Here is a 14940-nt window from a genome sequence, read left to right as displayed (position 1 = left end):
AAATCTCAGAGATGTACTTGGCCATGGGTACTAAGATGCTAGTGGAAAAACGGCTGGAGAGCATGTGTGCTGAGTTTGACATAATGCTGGATGTTTGGTCAAATTCCTCTTTTTTCCTGTAGACACAATTTGTGGCTGGAGAAAGACTACAGTTAAAAACAAAACCCAGCAACAACAAAAAAGCCACCAAAAAACCTGAGCTGTGAAAGCCTTATTTAGGCAGCAAATCCTGCTATCTCACTGTGGAGAAGTATTGGAAAATTATTACCCTTTATGTATAGACTTGTTGTTTAGACAGGTGAAGCTCTTGAACTCTAACCAGGAGTTGAAGGAATACCATCATGATTTTGTCTCTGTTTCATTGTCATTGAAACCGAGATGATAAAATGGCTAACACCACCTTTACAAAGAGTGAAAGGGTTAGTTAGACAAATTTTTCATAACACTTAAAAAGCTAAAACATTTACTCTTAGTATAAATCTACATACAGAATTAAGTTTAATAAAACCAAATCTTCTTAAAGAATTTTGTTTGATTTTATGAGAACTCTGTAACTATAATGGCAGTATCTTAGGTGTCCCACAGAACTTCCTCACGTGATTTTTTTTTTTAATGCCCTGAATGAACAAATGTTTACAAACAAATTTATGAATAGTATATTAATTAAAACCCCCCAGATTTCTTATAATGGGAATTCAAGAGCTGATACTTTATGTTAAATTAGGATTCAGAAAAGATGAAAATAATTCATTTACGCTTCATCTTTCATAGAAAGCTGGATAGTAAAATATCCTGAAGACCTCTGTTCTACTTACTGTATTACTTTGAGTTGTGCTTTTGACAGGCACCACACTGTTGCTTGTTTGTGACAGTTACTAGGAAACCTACGGACTAATAATTTGCTTTTCAGGTATAACTGTCAGCTAAGTGTTGGGTTTTGCTTCAGAGTCAGTCCTGATGTAATCCATTAGGTAACAGACTAAATAACATCTGGAAGATCTATGTCTTGTATGCAGGTAAATAAGCATATTTCAACAGTAAGATGAACTTGAATTCAAAGATTAATTTAAAACTTTAAAACATAAGTTTCTCTGATGACTTTGTCACACCTGCTCTGATATGTTTTTTGAAACGATGCAGCAGGTCTTTGGAAATGTGAATTGTGAGTACTAAATAAACCTCATGAAATTTCAGTTGCTGCAACATGAAATTTTAGATCTTCTGGATCTGGAGAACAGAAATAATAAACAGAATTTGAGGCTTCCTTAAAATAAATTTAGGTTAAAGCTGAAGTTAAAGATGATATTTCAAAACTTATAACCAATGGAACAACCTTTTCAAACATTGACAAACCTGTTCTCTGATTCATGAAATAAGTGCGGAGCAGTAGTTCTTAGGTCTACCAAGGGAACCAATAATATAACCATCCTTTGGCTCTGAAGAGTGCTAAAATTTAAAATATTTCTGTGTATCATTACAAAGACCATATCTGTGTTTACAGATAGGATATATACACAGTTTCTATTGCCACACTGTTGTGCCAATGCAAATATGAAGTTTGCATAGGAAATTATACTTGCATGTGTCTGGTTTATTGTATCTACCATTAGCTGCCTACCTGGACAACTGAATCTCCAATTTTCTCTGCTGAAGCTGATACCCAGAGTGACAAACGTAATTTGAACTACTTAATTTGAAGTAGATAGTAACAACCAAACATCTTGATTCAACAAGTTTATGCCTCTAGTTTGTGTTGTAGCTTGATAACCATTAGTGGCTTGAACTTGATGAGGTCTGTTAGTTCATTTTGATAGCCGACCTAAGTTTTTGACCCCAGAAACAAGTTGTGCAATGTACTCATTATTTATTTTCAGTGCTGCAAGTGGTCGTGATGCTAGTGCAGCAACAATCTGTTCGTATCTCTTTGCATCTAGTCTGTGCAGTAATTTCAATAGATGTTAAAAGGAAAGACATATGTAACCATAAAAGTTTTATTTGTTTCATTCAGCTCTAAAAGCAAGTGCTAATGTTTGTAAAATATTTTTTTTTTTGACAAATGGCCCCTTAGAACATTGACTGTGCAATTTTCATGAAGGTGTATTAAAGTGACATATATCTCTCATGAAGAATAATCTAGTACTCTGAGCATACCACAAATATTTTCTAGCTCAAAGGTGTGCATTCAGGGAAACATGGACAGAGCTCTTACGTGGGTTTGAGTCCAATATATCTTGGCTTTATGAGATCATGCATAGTATTGCAGAATCCCTTTGCACCCATGTTTGTTCAATAGTATTGCTTAGTCATGAAGGGTGATATAATTTTTTCCCTATTTCCAGATGCAGATTTCATGTGTATAAATATCTCAATTTGAGATCAATGTGGAGGTTAATTAACTGGAGTCAGTACTCCTAGAGTGTGCAGACAGCCCTGACCCATTTCCCTATCTTGTGGTAGACACTCTGCAATTTCGTCTTTACTTAAGGGATTAAGGCAAGATACCTATGAAATCCTAGTTATTTTATAACAAAATTTGAAACATTATGGGTCAGATGAAGGTAAGGTCTAGGTTTCTTGTATTTATATTTCTCAAGTGGTGGCCCATAAAGCAGTAATAGCCTATGAGACCCGAGTAAGTGATCCCCACATAGCCTACAAAACCTATTGCCTTGAAAAAGACTGAAGCAAATCAATGAATCTTAGTAACCTAGTAGGGTTTCAGTCAGTGCTTTTGCATTTCAGGCTGCCTGAAATGTGAATATTTTAATTCCAAATGCCTGACCAGACTATTTAAAGGAGACTGTCAGAAGTGGGTTTGATTTATTAATCTCAAAAAGGACATCCTAAAAAATGCAGAAGATGACAAAATCCCTTTACAGTGGATGCAACAGTGTAAATGTGGTTCATGATATAAAGGGCTAATGTGGTCTGGCTGGTTACATGATTGTTGTGTGATATATAAAAACCAGGGAACCAGACATAATCAGAGAAAGCTTCCCAACAGGGGTGATAGAAGTCACTTTGCTGTCTTTATATTTTCCTTTAGAAAGTGTCCTTGAGATGCTTCAAGCTTCTGGCACTAGACAGCAGAGGAGCAAATTTCTATCTCCTCCAGTCTCTTGGAGAGCTTTTTACCAAAATACTAGAAATCTGTATTTTTGCCAAAAACTACAGTTCCCGTAGCATTTACTCTGGAGGTTGCCCTCTGGATACACCATGATGTCTTTGGCTGGCTAGTGGCATGTTGAGCACATTTCCAAGAGAAAACCTGGGATTAACAGTACTGATTTTATGTGTAAAGTGGCAGGTAGCTCCTGAGGTGGAGGGCTCTCCAAGAATAAGATATTTTTCTTCTTTCTAGCCATCACTGATTTCATCCTTACCCTAATGTAGGTACAGGGAGATATTGGACAAATGTACGTTCTGGTATTGATGCCAGTAGTTGCCTACACTTTACTAACCTCAGGTTGAGTGCTACTTACAACTGGCCATATTCCAGTTCCTCTAGACATTACTCCCTAGTGTCCTTCTGCTGATGTGTTTTTATTTGATGTAGCTGTGTGGTTACAGAATCTTGTGAAGCATGGACCAGGAAAGGAATACTAGGCATTAGCCCTCTTCTACTTGGATAAACTGCTCAAACCTGTGGAAAAGCTATCCTGAAAATTTTGTTCATAAGAATATTAAAGAGAACATTTTCTTGAGATATGGGACAACTGATGCATAAAAAATTTGAGGGATTTAATGCAATTTTATTTTAAAATCTAATTAGTTATTTGTCCAAAAGTGAATTGATTGTATTCATGTTGCCATGAAATAAATCAGGCATCTTCAAGATATATGTCTCCAAGTTACCTAGAAGCACTGAACTAATACTAGAAATGAAAAGTTCAAAATACAGTATAAATATTTTACTCTAATTTAATTTCACGTTTTCAGACTTCTGACATCATCTTCATGCCTGTTTTCACAATGCATTAAAGAAAGGAAGCCTAATCACCAATTTTGTTTTTTTTTTTTTTCAATAAAAGTAAGCGAAACAGAAATGTAACAAAGCCCTGGGAAATATAATCCTCTTTACTGAGTATTGTTAGTTATTATTAGAAGAAGAAACCTTTTTTGTTTGTCTTCTGGGGCATTTTTAATCTTTTTCTTCAGATTTGTAGGTATAAAAATAACAAAAGCAACCAACATGAAGTTTAAAATGAGCTGAAAAAACAGTCCAAGGGATGTTTAGGACTTTTAAGCTTATCAACAAGACACAATATTGAAGTATGGAGAAATGTCCTTCAGAGATGTCACAGGAGGGATTTTTGTGTAGTCAGAGGCATAAATAGGAATATATAAGGAAAACCATTTTTTCTTTCATGTGTGCTTTGTTGAACTGTTGGTAAACACTGGAACTTTCCACCTTTCTTCTTTTTTAGCCACATAATTAATGAGCTGATAGAAACAGAACGGGTTTATGTAGAAGAACTTCAAAGTATAATAGAGGTAAGAAATTTTTCTGTAATGACTTCTGGTGCTTAACCTCTAAGTCATCACTGCGGGTGCACATCCTTCATGGGTTGAACACTCTCACCTCCCACCTTGTGTTTAGAGTACACAGGCTCTGTTAGCAAGATAGCTTAGCCTTGGAGATGGCAAATGAGAAGCATGTTTTGAACATCTTTCCTCAGGGCTTAAAGGAAGAGGCACCTTTTCTGACCTCAGCCCACAGAATGATAAAAGTTGCATGGTTCTCAAAGTTATGGACAGAGGAATAGTTAATAATGTGCCTTTTCAAAATATCATCAATAGGCTTCAGAAACAGCACCCTTGATTCCATGGGACCAGACGCTAAATTTCAGTGAATGTAAGTTTGGAAAATGATAGAGAAAAAAGAAGGCCCTCTTCCCCTTCTTGTTTATTGTTCCATGTAGTGTCTAAACACAGAAAAGAGCAGCTTACAGGGCAAATATAACTCTTGAGCTTTTGCAACTCATAGGATACCAGCATATTCTGTGTGTGTGGAGTCTGAGGTCTCTAGTGTGTGGGAGGATGGAGGCTGGGTAGGTCTTGGTCATGCTTTTATTTGGATGGAACTTGAAAGACTGGGTAGTTTCTTTTTACAACCACGTTTGCTTCTTTATTGAATTTGATCTGTGGGAGCTGACAGCTCTGATAATTGATATATTACTCTTGAGTTCAAAATCTGCACTCAGAATGTTCTTCTCTCAAAGTTTTTATTGAAGAAACACAATCCAGTTTCTACAAGAAACAGTCAAACAATCAAGCCAAATACCAAAGTTCAACAAATAAAGCCAAACTAACCCTTTGGCAGTGAAGCGGTGTAGCAGAAAGATATGTGTCTATCAAACTTAACAGTTTCCATCCCTGCATGACCAAAATGGCTTTGGAATCCTATGGACATCATTTCATCTTTTTTGTTAAATGAGTAATATGTCCATTTGTGGTTAAAAATGTGTTTTCACAACTATCAGGGGTAAAGGCTCTGGGGAAAATCAGAAGCATGAGAAATTCATGGGAGCAGCAAAGAAGCGGGCATAGGAGAAGCCTTTGTATGCTCTGTTGAGAACAAAAAGCACATAGACTTTGGGGCTTTTTAGTGTCTCAGGCACAGTACTTCTTCCCTGGTGAAAACAGGCTGGTTTTATTTTCCACTCTTCTCTGCAGGGGTATGCTTCAGAAATGGACAATCCCAATTTAGTGCATCTGATTCCATCTGCACTCCAGAACAAGAAGGAAATTCTTTTTGGGAACCTCCCAGAAATCTACGAATTCCACAACAGGCACGTGGGAACTGGTGGTTGTCCTGCGCCCTCGGGTGCTGCTATAATTTCTACTCCATTTATGTGGGGTCCTTTGTCATACACATATGCAGGCAGGAAAACTCATCCTCTCTTTGCCTCTGTGTGTGTCCTATAAAACCCATGTGTGGAGAACACATCTGAGATCATCTATTTTATCTCTTTTTTTTTTTTTTTTTTTTTTTTTTGTGTGTGTGTGAAAGATTGTACTCTTTTGTGCATTTACTAGTGATTTCCCCTGTCATTATCCATTTTTAATGTCCCTTGTGGCAACTATTTTACCACCTCTTTTGGTACACTGGTAGATGTCACAGTACTAAATACTGATGTTCCTTCTCTGGCAAAACTCCTCTGTGAGGAAGATTTCTTAGTGTTCAGTTTATTTATCCTATATTTCTGTTATCTCATCAGAAGACATGATATATTTGATAGCACTTTTCTTAAGGAATTTTATCCTTCACATGATCATAAACCTTTCCAGAAGCTTTGTCCACACTGTGGATAAGGTGATCTAGTGCCCATAACTGCAGAATACCAATTATGAACAAGATTAATCTCTTTTTGATCCTCTTTCAAAACACAAAGCTTAGGGCTACATCTGTAAATGTCCTGCTTTTCCTAGTCTTGATTAAGTAAAACTGGATGTAGCCAAAGTGAGAATTTAGGAATTCTTTTGGATAATAATTGCCTGTAAGTTATAACAAACATTTGAACAAAATAAATTTTAAAATCCCTCTTTTGCAAGTATAATATTATGCCAGAGTAGATGATAGATAGTAGAAAAGGTCTTTTCTAATTTACATATTCTTTTGAAAGAATGTGTCTTCCATTTGGAGAATTTCATTCCCCTCCCTTTTCAAGCCTGGTCTTTCTTTCCCTAAAGGCTTAGTGCATTGACTGCCACTGCAGAAGCCTTTGGACTACGTCCCATATTTTCACTGCTTGCTGATTAAGCAACTGCATCTGACAGAGATTTTCTGTCTTTTCTAGCTGTTCTGAAAAATCCTCATGACCAAATGGGAAGCAGGTGTTTAGGCTACATATTGGAAACAAATCTTAACAGCCAGGGGAATGTATAGGATACTTGTGAGCAGATGAAAACATGATAAAATTGGTGATTCAGGCAATCAGCTGTGAACCACATCCCAGTTTTCTAAAATATATGTATTTCTCTGTGTGTCAGAATTGTTACCTTCCCCACTGAATCCTCATACTATAAAAATGCAGGCTTTAAGCTGGATTTACACAGAAGCTAGCACATGGTGTGAGTGGGATGTTACATTACTGTTTGCTTTCTTTTCTCTGTCTCAGGATTTTCCTTAAGGAGATAGAAAATTGCATTGAAAACCCTGACCTTCTTGCCCGATGCTTTTTGAAAAGAGTAAGTAAATCCTTTTGCAGGTTTGTATGAATATCTGTGGTCTTATTCTACAGTACTTACAGATTTACTCCTATCCTTTCATTCTGATTGCTTTTGTGACTGAGGGAAACTCACATAACAGATATTCCCAAGTTAAGCCACAGTTAACAAGTGTGTATTCTGAAATCTGCACCTTTACCTGGTTTACTGACAGGAAGAGATCTGTTACCAGTGTTTTACCAATGTGTTTTAAGACTTGGTTAAAAAAATAAATAAATCAGTGATTCAAATGTCTAACATGCTTTTCATATCAGACAAATCTATACCAGCAGTCTGATGTATCCCAGACAACACCCTACTGTAAATAAGCAGAGAACGGTATCACAGCAGATTGCTCTGAGTGCAGACAGTACATCCTGTTCCTGCCTTATCTTATCTCTCTTTTCCCTGCACCATTCAGAAGACTTACTCCCCTAGAACTGGTCCAGCAGAGTCTACCACCTTCCATGTGTGGTCAAACCCCACCAGCTCCATAAGACTCTGTGAGTTCGATTCCTTTGCTTGTTCACATAATTCAACAACCCAACGGGATTCTCCCCACTTGTATGAAGTGATGAGGGTTAGCTGTTTGTTTAAAAGTAGAGTGAGCTTAGTTTATGAGAAAGCCCAAAGCCAAGAAAGTAGTAGTGGCTTTGGTCAGATGAATGTGTCTTCTCTTCCTGTGACTTTCAGTGCCTAAGTTCTGCAGCTCTCCGAGATCTCCCAGTCATGTCCCTCCCCGCCATCCCCTCCAGTTAGCACGACTGTTAGCTCTGTTTCCTGTAACATAACAAAAGGTGCTTGTTTGTATAGCACTCATTCAGAGGCCCTACTAATAAGAAAAAACCTGTTTTGGTGGGTTGCTACGATTTTAATAGCCTACAAAAACTGCTCAAATAAGACCTGTATTTTGCATGGGAAATGGAAGAGGCATGAGGGATGGGAAAATCTGTCCTCTTCGCTGTAGTCAAAGGTACCTCTCACTTCTTCTGTATTCAACATCTAGCGGTTTTCTGCTTTTCCAGTGTATGTGTTAAATCTTTTTTTAACAAAGTGCTGTATGAAATACAGACAGATTTGGAAGAAACATACATACCCCAGTTGTCAGAGGTGTTGAGCCGTGCCACATCTCTAAGGTTTCAATGGGAATTATGAACCTGTGATACTACCAAAGGGTATGACCCCAGTTTACAAACAGATCAGGCTGAAGAGCATCATACGGGTGTAAATGTGATTATAAGTCCACTGAATTATTTTCTGTTTAACAGTGAAGCATTTAAAGCTTGAGTAAATTACACTACTAAGGAATACGTTGTTACCCCAAGATTCAGATCCTGAGCAGGAAAATATTGTGGTGAAATCATTATGAAAAATAGGATAAACAATCTTTGAAGAATGCAGATCCTTGAAATCCAAGAAGCAAAAAAAAGTCTAATTGTTGCAAATATCCATGGATTTAGAGCTAAAGAGAAATTCTTGATACAGAATTGGTCCTGTAATTCTGCAGAAAGTCCAGATTACATGTTTAAATATTGTAGCTTATGTTTCTCTCTGTGAAAATGGTTGTTGAGCCAAATTCTCACTTTTCTACCAATATGAAATCAGCAGCACTAAAGCTATGGTTCAGGTGTGAAGTGAAAGAAAATCAGTCCCTCTGTTACTCTTGCTTATCAGTTTCTATAGTCTGGTCAAACAACACTAAATGTATTGAATTAGAGGTTAAATCATACATTTGCTTTCTCTATTTCAAATTTCGCGCTAAGAAAGCAAAAGCCTCTCTCTTGAGATGTCTCTGCTCACACAGTAGCATCATTGATTCGAGAACTTGCCCTTATGTTCTGTTTTTAGAAGAAGCCACGTAAAGTCCAGAAATTTGTTGTTTCTGTTGGACTGCCTTTAGGAGGCACAAATAAAAGCCTGGTTGTGTGTTTGTGTTCCCCATGATTTGGCAGCTTTTTGAGTCTTCCTGCTGAATAGAGGCTTCTGGCTTGCCCTGTGACTTATGACCGTGCTTGCTTTGGCATGAGGGAAACTGAAACGGCTGCTGTTCAAGGTGATGCCGAGTTCTGGGAGAAAACTCGCACAGTTGCAGATACACTTTTCCATTTCTTCTTCTTTGGATGGGTGTAACCATCCTGCCACAACATCGTGGTGGGCCTGTGATTAGAAACAGACTGATTTTTGGATTCATACTAGGAGAATATTACCTTGTCTGATCACACAGGGACTTCTCAGCTCTGATTCCAGAGCTGCTTGAAAGCATCCTGAGAGCTACGGTGGGATATGCTGGTGCCTGAGTCCCTCCATTTCCTGCCAGTCATTCCCCTGCCATGTCCCCACACCATCTCCCACCTCCACCAGTGCCACCTGCATATAAACCCTTCTCAGGTGATGGCAGAAACAATCTGTGGCGTTCCAGCCTATTTCTCTGGCTTTTCTCCTGGGACACAGTAGCAGAATCAGGTGGAAGATGAGACAGAAATGCCCCTCTTGTCCTCCCTCCCACTTTGCCTGACCTTGTTAGGGCATGATCTTCATATGAACTAAATTACAAGTAAGCCAGCTCAACCTCGCCCACATGGCAGCTATTATACCAGCACTAAGATGCTTGACCTTGCTTAAAGCTCTCTGTGGCAGAGACTGCACAGATGCTCAAGGAGGGGCTGTGTGCTGAATGCTTTGCTTCTAGTGCTTTATCAGCAACAAGCAGGACACTGGCCTGATCTGCTAAACATGTGGCTGGGAAGAAGTGAAGCTTACTAAACCAAGGCAAGAATGCCCAGGAAGAAATGAAGGGTGTGTCAGATTGCTTACCAACATGTGCCAGGTGAGGTGCCTGGCAGGAGTGACTCACTGTGGATTACTAGTGTTTACTTATTCATATTTCTAACCCTGGAAAATTAAATTAATTTAATAGGAGCCAGCAGTTGAGGCATTTGGTCATTCAGGGAGAAAGAAGCATTTATAAAAGGAAGCTATCTGTGAAAGGACTGTAGCAGCTGACCAGAAACTTGTGAGTTGGTTTCAAAGGGATAAATTCTAATCTGAAGCAAAATTTATTCATAAATCAGGAGACAACAAAGATAGTTGGAACTGTGCATGTATGCCTGTGGTGGGTTGACCCTGGTTGGATGCCAGGTGCCCACCAAAGCTACTCTATCACTCCCCTTCTCAACTGGACAGGGGAGAGAAAATATAATGAAAGGCTTGTGGGTTGAGATAAAGACAGGGAGAGATCACCCACCAATTACCATCACGGGTAAAACAGGCTCAACTTGGGGAAATTAGCTTAATTTATTACCAAACAAATCAGAGTAGGATAATGAGAAATAAAAACTAAATCTTAAAACACCTTTCTGCCACCCCTCCCTTCTCCCTGGGATTAACTTTACTCCTGATTTTCTCTACCTCTTCTCCCATAGCAGACCAGGGGAAAGGGAAATGGGGATTGTGGTCAGTTCATCACATGTCTCTGCTGCTCCTTCTTCCTCAGAGGGAGGACTCATCACTCTTCCCCTGCTCCAGTGTGGGCTCCCTGTGGGGTCACAAGTCCTGCCAGCAAACCTGCTCCAGGATGGGCCTCTCTCTCCACGGGGCCACAGGTCCTGCCAGGAGCCTGCTGCAGCGTGGGCTCCCCGTGGGGTCACAGCCTCCTTTGGGCATGACCTGCTCCGGCGTGGGGTCCCCCACGGGCTGCAGGTGGAGATCTGCTCACCGTGGGCCTCCGTGGGCTGCAGGGCACAGCCTGCCTCACCATGGTCTTCACCACGGGCTGCAGGGGGATCTGCTCCGGTGCCTGGAGCTCCTCCTCCCCCTCCTTCACTGACCTTGGTGTCTGCAGAGTTGTTTTTCTTACATATTTTCACTCCTCTCTCCAGCTGCAATTTCCCTTGCACAGTTTTTTGACCCCTTCTTAGATATGTTATCACAGAGGCGCTACCACTGTCGCTGATGGGCTCGGCCTTGGCCAGTCTTGGAGCTGTCTGGCATTGGCTCTGTCAGACACAGGGGAAGCTTCTAGCTCCTTCTCACAGAAGCCACCCCTGTAGCCCCCCCCCCACTACCAAAACCTTGCCATGCAAACCCAATATAGCCACGTGCATGGAAGCTTACAAAGATATCAGGATGCAAATTACTGTGGAAAGAAAAGTCACTACAGGAGAGAAGAGCATGGTGTAAAAGTTCCAGGAAGAAGTTAGAACCTCTGGATATGAAAGTAGAGATGTGTGGAACATTTAAGACTTGGACTTGAGTAATTAAGTAATTAATTCTTTCTTGGTATTTTAGAGTCTGATCCTAGTAATTTCACCAGGAATTTCCTATTCCTTACACTATTAAAAAACTTAAAGCTGGATTTAAAGATGTATCTGCCTGAGCAGGTGTCACTGATTTAGGCAGCAGTAAATTGCATTGGCATAAGATGCTTCCACTATGACAAATTACTGGTAAATTGTTGATTATTGTACCTTTTCTTTCATTTTAAATTGGTACTTTTCTCTTACCTTTAATAATGATCTTGACTGTCGCTGTTCTTCTTGCACAGTCCGAATAGGTTTCTGTGTACCAGAAACAAATTGTAATGCTTGATTACACTTTATTATTACTTCTAGCTTTGTGGGTTTTACCCCCTGCTGATTTCCCTCCAAGGCAACACGTACAAACAATTCTATTTGTGTGAAGAAAACACTGCGCTTATTTTGATACAGCACCATTAATACTCTATTGAGTTGCAACGGAGCTTTTTGTATTGCATAATCCTTAATGCAGTAAGGTGTTACGTGCCATAGCTCTGCTTTCACATCTGATTCATCAGGGTGACACCAGTATAGGTCTATAGAGGAAGATAGCAGCAATACTCTTTCCTTCTAGTAATGCTATACAAAAGAAAATGCTTTCCCCACACTAGGAGTACATAGGCGCTGTCTAGTGGGCTGAAAGCACAGAGGCAAGAGCCAGGAATTCCTGAAATTTATTTTTGATGCTGTCTTCAATTCACCGAGGTCACATCCACCAAGACAGGTGCAGGCAAAGATGGGAAGCTCCCAGCCAGCCCTGCTCGGGAGCCTGTATGGCACAACTCCACAGTCGCATGGCTGCAGGGCTTCTGTGCTGACCTGGTGCACAGATAGTGAGTTGAGAACCTGGCAGAGGGACATCTGTCCATCTGTACCCTCCCATAAAGCCTAGGGAGCTTGAAATAGACCTCTCTGGGCTTTATTACAGATGTTGCCTTTCTTGTCAGTGAGATTTTTGCTAGGGACTTCAGTGAGAGCACCTGGAGTGTAGTTAAAGGTAAATAGAGGTCAAGTGAATCCACCCACTTCTAATTTAGATAAACCAGAGTTTAAATACTTCCCCCTGACAGGCCTGGGACATCAACAAGACAAAGTTACTACTTTTAAAATCATCCGTATAGTAGTCAGCACCAACACCATTTTCAAAGTGTTTTGAACAATTAAACCTTGTTTAAGTGGTGAGTATTGTTAGCAATTACCAGTCTTTGCCAACATTGCTAACAAAGTTCAGGTTTCTAGTGTTTTCTTTGTTTTCAAACCATCTATTCCCCTCCCTGGAAGATAATAGTTTTGTAATTAGATTGTTTGTTTTCCAGTCTGCAGCCTCCTTGCTTTGTACAAAAAGTGAAGAAATAAAATAATTTCACGTTCAGGTGCATTTAACTTCACAGGAGTAAAAAGCAAATTTGGTAAATTTGGTAGCTTCAGGGTTTTTTATATATAGAATTATCACCATCTATTAATTACTTCATGTGTTAGGATGGAAGGTAAGAAAAAGTGTGACTCAAGGCAGATGTTCTGTGAATTCTTTTTTTTTTTTTTTTACTCTAAATTCTCCTTTTCTTGCAGAAAGAGGACCTCCAAATATATGAAAAGTACTGCCAGAACAAGCCAAGGTCTGAAGCTCTCTGGAGACAGTGTGGCGACAGCATTTTTTTTCAGGTGGAATTTCATTGCAGACTAGCAGTGCATAGACCATCAAAGCTTGTTTTCCTTCTGTATCTCTTCTTTCTTTAGAAAACTCAGAGCAATATACAGGCTTTTCTGCATGCTTCTTATACTGATGACAGGTGCTCTTACTAGATATTACCTACTACTCCTAGGCAGAGTAGTAGGAAGATTTCCTGGACAGGAGCCTAACTCCTGTTTGGCTACAGCTAAACCAAAGAAGTGCTGGCTTCTTTGCAAACCCCAGATGATTGCAATCTCATAAGCAGAGCATGCCAGAATTTGACACTAAATTGAACCTACACATTAGCTCTTGTTTAGATATATTTTCACTATGGCATAAGTAACCTGGAAACTCCTGTGCAGATGGAACAAATTTCACTCTCAATTAATTCACAGATATATAATCTTCAGATTTCCAAATAATAATGATCTTGGTGTCTATCCTGTGTTTCAAGAAACGATTGTATTTTTCTTCCCTGTTGTCTCTTACAGGAATGTCAGCGTAAATTGGATCATAAACTCTCACTAGATGCTTATCTCTTAAAGCCAGTCCAGAGAATCACCAAGTACCAGCTGCTGTTAAAGGTGAGTTCTCCACGACTGTGCACAGAATTCCAGTGCATATCTTGTTTTACTTAGAGTTGCATATAAGGATTATTTCTTGAAGGACTACCTGGAAATAAATCTTCTCTCACTTCTTCAGCAAGTACTTTCTAATGCTAAGTTGTAAAATGGTAACAGTCAAAGGAAGGACTTCTATTTCAGAATATATACTTGCATACTAAGCAGCAGCAGTATATTATTACATACATATACAGCTATATATATAAAGTAAGGTATTTTATATAGTATTTTATTGTCTTATTTATTGTTTTATTTATCTTTAAACAGAAATTGAATTTGGCTTTATTTGATCAGTATGTGGTCTTACAGTTTGAAAACAGGAACTGATGCTTTAAATCCCGTCTCTGACATCTGTCCCTGTTTAACAAAACTCTTTCAGCTCTCTGAAGCTGATATTTTCCCATGGTTGTGACTCAAACCTTTCAGAAGGAGCCACTCCCTTTTGGTGCTTCCATTTTAAAGACCCAGATAGCAGCAAATTGTAACTTTTTCAAGGGATGAACATGTGAACTTCCCTCTTGATTTGGTTGGAACTGTGAGTGGTCCGTTCTTGAAATTCTATTCTGAACTGCACAACAGGAAATATATTTTTAGAAGATGGTAGTTTTATTTTCTGTCTTTATCTCTTCAGTTCTTAATACTTAATGACCTTCCTTATGGGAAGGTCATGAAGGTGAATTACATGCTATTCTCAAGTCTCTGGACTTAAATGTAGTGTTGTGTACTGTCATGAAATTTAGCATGAAATTTGCAATTAAGATTTTAGGCTTCAGTTTTATTTGCTAATAGTTACCATGGCACTGGTGAAATTGTGCCAGTTTAAGCCATGTGAGGATCTGACTGTCCATTGACTTGTGCAGTATTTCTGTGACCTGTTTATTGGCTTTACACAAAACTGTAGAATCCAAACATTGAAGGGGGATATTAACAAGGACACAACTTTACTATTCCGGTAGATTTACATCAACGTAATCCAGAAGTAAATTTGGCTCTATTTCTGTAAACTATTCTGTGACAAAGGAGAAAAAGTCAAGGTCTTCAGAAGAGCAAGAGTAAACCGATTCTACTTTTAATTTGAAATATGACTGTAAATAAAACCAAGATTAGATCAAGGAGTAAAATTCTCAGGTAAAACAGGTTG

At 39.1% G+C, this 14940-nt stretch overlaps 1 protein-coding gene across 9 annotated transcripts in view; it reads left to right on the top strand.

Annotated features, from left to right (window-relative positions):
- Nucleotides 1–14940, top strand: part of MCF2L2 (MCF.2 cell line derived transforming sequence-like 2) — a 178229-nt gene that overhangs the window by 129715 nt on the left and 33574 nt on the right. For all 9 annotated transcript variants that reach the window (XM_042799216.1, XM_042799211.1, XM_042799223.1 and 6 more), the window contains exons 16-20: nucleotides 4428–4494; nucleotides 5677–5792; nucleotides 7122–7191; nucleotides 13074–13166; nucleotides 13668–13760. In XM_042799216.1, coding sequence (XP_042655150.1) covers nucleotides 4428–4494; nucleotides 5677–5792; nucleotides 7122–7191; nucleotides 13074–13166; nucleotides 13668–13760 — 439 coding nt within the window. The remainder of the gene's footprint in view (nucleotides 1–4427; nucleotides 4495–5676; nucleotides 5793–7121; nucleotides 7192–13073; nucleotides 13167–13667; nucleotides 13761–14940) is intronic.

The sequence above is a fragment of the Tyto alba genome, unplaced genomic scaffold, assembly GCF_018691265.1.
Source record: "Tyto alba isolate M040663 unplaced genomic scaffold, T.alba_DEE_v4.0 Super-Scaffold_10, whole genome shotgun sequence".
In the NCBI taxonomy this organism is placed as follows: Eukaryota; Metazoa; Chordata; class Aves; order Strigiformes; family Tytonidae; genus Tyto; species Tyto alba.
The sequence above is the reverse complement of the archived record's forward strand: the minus strand, read 5'-3'. Positions and strand labels throughout refer to the sequence as shown.